The sequence below is a fragment of the Gekko japonicus genome, unplaced genomic scaffold (assembly GCF_001447785.1).
Source record: "Gekko japonicus isolate JY-2015 unplaced genomic scaffold, Gekko_japonicus_V1.1 scaffold1483, whole genome shotgun sequence".
Classification (NCBI taxonomy): domain Eukaryota; kingdom Metazoa; phylum Chordata; class Lepidosauria; order Squamata; family Gekkonidae; genus Gekko; species Gekko japonicus.
The window spans coordinates 47806-53156 of NW_015163134.1; the positions used below are offsets into that span (position 1 = coordinate 47806).

Sequence of the window (5351 nt, forward strand, 5' to 3'; positions counted from 1 at the left end):
TGTACAGGGGACCCCCAAGAAGACCACGAGGAAAATAATATAATTGCTGTGGGCAGGTCCAGCACTAGGTGAATTCTCTGATCCCCCTGACCAAGCCCGCACGATGAAGTGTGTAGGGGCCTTGCATGATAATAAACCAGTCATCTATCACCTGGCATTTTTCAGTTTTGTTCTACTGACACATGGCTGGCCGTAACCCAGGTTTTCTTCATCCTTGGATTTACCAATAAAAACTAGACAATCAGGTAAAAACAATCTTTAATTGGCTGACAACTGCAGCATGCACATTCTTTTTTCCGTGTGGAGCTGCAGCCTGGCCTGGATTTAATGGAACAGCTTGTGTGCGTGAAGGCGCTGTGCGCATGGCAATAAGAATGCAACTCAGCCTGTTTCAGGGCAACTGAATCAAAGGATTATGTGCCATCACACAATAAACACAGTACTTCTCACATCAATGGCTTGGCACCCACCACAAACAGGCTAATTATTTCTAACTGATACGTACATGAAATAAGCACACTATCTACGGCCAGCTGGCTCCTGATAAATTTCCTAAGTGGTTCTCTGTGGTGAACAAGAGCTGAGCATGAAAGCAAGGTTGATGTGCAGGGTGTCAAGTGGCACACCTCAGTGGCTTGAGCTTGGCTTAAATGTTAATGAAACGCTGTTGATGCAGAACCTCTGCCCAGATGGCTCAGGACCGTCACTGAACACGTGGCCCAGGTGGGCATCGCACTGCAAGAGAAAAGCAGACTTGATCTAACAGAAGCACATCTGCATAAATCAAACGGGGATCGATTCCATCACTAAAGGGGCCCATTACCTCTGCAACTGCCATATAATCACGACTTCCCATATTTAATACCAGTTTTTGCCCCCTTTAGACTGTATGCTTTGGGTACATCCGGATAAACCAGATAATCTGTGTAATTTCTCCTGGATAAACTTGTTTGGGGGGGGGGAGAGAACCCAGCCCTCAGCTCCAATGAGGGGGCTTCCTCTGTCAAAAGTAGTTGTAGAGAAAATCCCACTTTGAACCAGCTCAAAACATAAACGAAGCAGAGATGGGAAAGAATGTCCTCCTGTTTTCAATCTGTGTCCCGCTATTTTATTAATCGCATTTCCGCAAGACGGAAATCAGTGCTGATGCCTGGAGTATCTGTGTCAACCAATGGGGAGATAGTTACATTTCCCATCTTTTTTTTTTTATGTCAACTTTCCCAGCCATTCATCACGTTTAATTTTTTGAAAATTTTACACAGTACAAGATTGGTCCCAGAAGTTCCTACATATGGTTCACCTGGGACCAATTACATGATAAGTGGAAGTATCTTTCTTTATTGCATTTTTAGCCCTTCTTTCCTCCAAGGAGCTCTGGGTGGCGTCTTTAGATGGATTCATGCAATTAAACAAATGAATGTGTTCCCCCACACACACACACACTTTTGTATCAGACAATGATAAGACGAAAGAATGCCACATTTACTGATGACATTTTTTGCTTCCTTCCATGCAAATATGCCATGAAGAATAAGAGTGTAACAAGACTCCTATACATTACCCAAGCGGATCCACACAGCCTCTTAAAATTTGGGAGAACCATTAAAATAAAACTTCCCCCCCCAGTTGTTCCCCTCAGTTACAAGTTACAGTTGGTGTAGCAGGTATACAGGCTTTGGGTTTGCTGCCATGAGGTTAGTTTTGTGGTGAGAAGAACATGGAGATCACTGAGGCAGTTGTACGGAAATAACAAAGAAGATTTATTTATGTGCACGTTGTTTCAAAAGTACAGTTCAGCAGCACAGATCTCCAGCAGTCACAGGAGAAGGCTGACTGAGGAACTTAAGTTAGTTATGGCTTCAGATTGTGATTTGAATTCCCTTTAATGCTTGTGGTTACAACCAGGCTTTTACTGCTTAGCCACCAGGTTGTATTCTTACACGCACACACATACACACACAGATGCCGCACAAACAGGATTCTACCCACACCGGCCTGCCCTTTTCCCAAGAGTCAAACTAAACAGGACTGGGTCTGCTCATCTCCCAAGACAATCCTCACAACTGGGTACTCTACCCACCACTCAGCCACACTGCCTGGCAGAGTTACCCTTCAATCCTCCTGTTCTTTTCCTGAGGCAGATCCAAACCACGACTGCGCTATCCTTGAGGCAGACCTGAACTGACTCCTGCTGCGCTTCCCTCCAACATTCCGTCCCCCCCCCCCCTCGGAAAGGTGATTGGATGATGGAGCAGCACTCCCATAGGCTCAGCTGGTGGGCTGTTTTACCCTTCAGGGGCAGGACAGCCTCCTGTCCATCACCGATAGCATACTGAAGTTCAACATGGGGTTTGGATCCCTGTGGGGGCCACACAACCTACTTGGGGGGTCAGTCTAAGTGACCTCGCAGAATTTTGAGAGGGGAAAGAATGGGAGAACCGCTTCCACATACACCACCCTAAGCTCCTTGGAGGCAGGGTGGAATATAAATGTGATGAGTGAAATGTACCTGTTTGCAAAGGACTTCTGTGCCAGTTGATCCTAGTGAGTTATCAGGCCGCCTCAGGATAGAAGTGTTGCTTTCATCGGTCCCACACGTCCCATGTGCTTCTGAAAAGGAAGGCCATCCGGTGCCAGAATCATACTTCTTCTCTGAGCTATTAAGAATGACAAAACCGAATATTACTGGCTCTACTTTGTTGTATATAAACATGTTCCATAATGTTAACAAGGACCATTATTACTCCTAACTACATTGCGTAATTATTCCCTTCCCCAGGGGTCTTTCCCACTGGACTCCTGATATTTATCCTCCTAACTGGAGGATAATTTTTGTGCTCAAATATGCAATACTAAAAACCTTGCATAAAAGGAAATCTGACTAACCCAGTGGGGGTTATTTCCACGATGCATGTAGGGTTGGGAAAAGGGCTAAATCCAGTTGTTCTGGCCCAACAGGGTTATAGTCAGAGCTGCCCATTGACTGACTTATGGTGACCCCGTGGGGTTTTCAAGGCACGAAACATTCAGAGGTGGTTTGCCATGGCCTGCCTCTGCCTAACGACCTGGGACTTCCTTGGCGGTCTCCCAGCCAAGTACTAACCAGAACTGACCCTGCTTCGCTTCCCAGACCTGATAAAAGCTAGCTAGCCTGGGCCATCGTAGGTCAGAGAATTTCTTCCCCATTTGTATTTATGCCTTCCTCCCCAGTGGGGTCCCAGAGTGGCAGACATTATCCCCCCATCCTACCATTTTATCCTCACAACCAACCCTTGCTGACCAGAAGCTAAGAACAAAGGAGTATTCACACTTTAATTAAACTTAGCTTTTCCAGTACAATAGAAGCTGAAAATAAGACTATTTGGAACTGTTCTAGAGATCAAAGCTTGACTAAATGTCGCTGAAGACAAACGGAAGATGGCTGCTTTTTCATCTCCTGCCCAAAGTTTCGCAGTCGCACCCTCCCCAATCTCTATTCTCTAGCGCCACCTAGTGGTGGATGGACATGCTGACAACCACAAATTACAGACTTAAAAAGCACATCTCCCCACACAAGCTTTGAATGGCACAAGCAGAGCAGCTGCTGCGTCTGACAGAGGAACAGGAAGGAAAGGGGGCCATGGCTACCCATCTATCAACTATATTTTTTACACTGTCCAAACAGTTCGGGCTGCTGGGCATGTCCCTGTAAAAACCCTGCGTGAGGCCAGGGAGGCTGGAAAACCCTCACTGAGTGGCCCAAGGTCAGCAGGGAGATTTTTGGCTGAGGGGGGACTGGAATCCAGGTGTCCCAGCCTGACATTATGTCAAACTGATCTTAACTTAGTACACGTTTATCCCACCCTTCTTCTAAACAGCTCAGGGCAGTGAACATCGTTTTTATTCTCACAGCAACCCTGCGAGGTAGATTAGGCTGAGAGAGAATGACTGGACCAAGATCATGCAACAAGTTTCCACAGCAGAGTGGGGATCTGAACCTGGATCTCCCAGATCCTAACCTAACACTCTGTTATACAACACTGGCTCTATATGACCTCGCCTGCAGAGCCAGAAGTTGTTTGTACAATAACAAGTGCACACCCCATTCATACTCCACTGAAAACACAACCAGAACAGTCTGTATTGATCAACTGTTAGTGACTGGACCAAGTCTTCTCCTCGTACATTGCCAGAATTAACAGCACTGATTCTGTCTTTGGTGGGTAAGTACCACAGAATCCTCACGCAAATCAGTGGGGGCAACCCACCACGGCACAAGAAGTTCTCTGGGCTGAGAGACCAATGTGATTTCTGTTGAGGCTGAGAACCAACACTATGCATTTCAGGTTCCCTGAATCTTTCCACATCCGTGTTTACTTACTGGAGAAACCCCTTGCCAATGTTGCGGCCTATTAAAATAGCTTTCAACCACAACTGTCTCTGCGCGGTTTATTAATAGGTAGATGGCTTAGATTTTCTGCTAGAAACCTTTCAGGAACTGCAAGAAGATCACTATTCAAAATTCTATTTGTCCTTTGAAGTATTTCACCAGAGCATTTATGGATAAGTGGGCATTCCCTGAACATGTGCTTCAGATTAGCCTTCAATACGCCATACCTTCAGCATATGTCATGTGCTTTGATCTCCATTTTAACTGTCCTGAATCAAGTCAAAGATAATTTGAAGAAGTACAACTCTTGGTTGTCATTTTATGACTGGACCGAGGTTTAACGTTCCATTTAAAGTCCTGTAATTTGTTATCTAGAATAGTGGAAGCTCACATTGCATGTAGTTCTAATCCTCTGTGAGTATTTTCTAGCAGAGAACAGTATGTTCTCTGGACACTTGTAAGTACAGAGTTGCAGTTTGCATGGGAAAGATATTGGGACATTTCTAACAAACAGTTTTGCATACTGCTCAGCAGTAAACATGAAGAACGACTGGCATTATTCAATTTGACTGTGAAAGTTGGGTCTAAGGGCCATTTTCCTACCTGCAGTGGATGACATGCCATGCCAAACATCTTGAAGCAGATCCAGAAACTCATAAGATGCAGATGGGCAAGAACTGATTGAGTTGCCCATGCCTGTCCAAAGGCAGACATCTACACTGATTGAAGTTTCTGGATCAGCTTCAGAGCAAACACTTACTGGGGGCATGACAGCAGACTGATCTCTCTTCTCCTGGAAAAGGGTCATCAGCTTGAAATGATCACGCAGAAGAAACTTGTACCCATTTCTCTGTCAAACACTGGAAGGAATGCTTCAATAATATAGGCCTGAACAGCAGGTTTCTATTTTTTAAAATCTGGTTCTCATATACAAGTTTTACCTTCTTGGAAAGGAAATCACTTCCCTGGGTGTCATAAGCAG

General features: G+C 45.2%; 1 protein-coding gene across 1 annotated transcript in view; it reads right to left on the reverse strand.

The window, feature by feature from the left end:
* Positions 1 to 241: 241 nt before the first annotated feature.
* MSRB2 (methionine sulfoxide reductase B2) overlaps positions 242 to 5351 on the reverse strand; it is a 13445-nt gene continuing 8335 nt past the window's right edge. The window contains exons 4-5 of the mRNA XM_015406960.1: positions 2510 to 2657; positions 242 to 735 (exon numbers count right to left, since the gene is read on the reverse strand). Coding sequence (XP_015262446.1) covers positions 628 to 735; positions 2510 to 2657 — 256 coding nt within the window. The 3' untranslated portion in view covers positions 242 to 627. The remainder of the gene's footprint in view (positions 736 to 2509; positions 2658 to 5351) is intronic.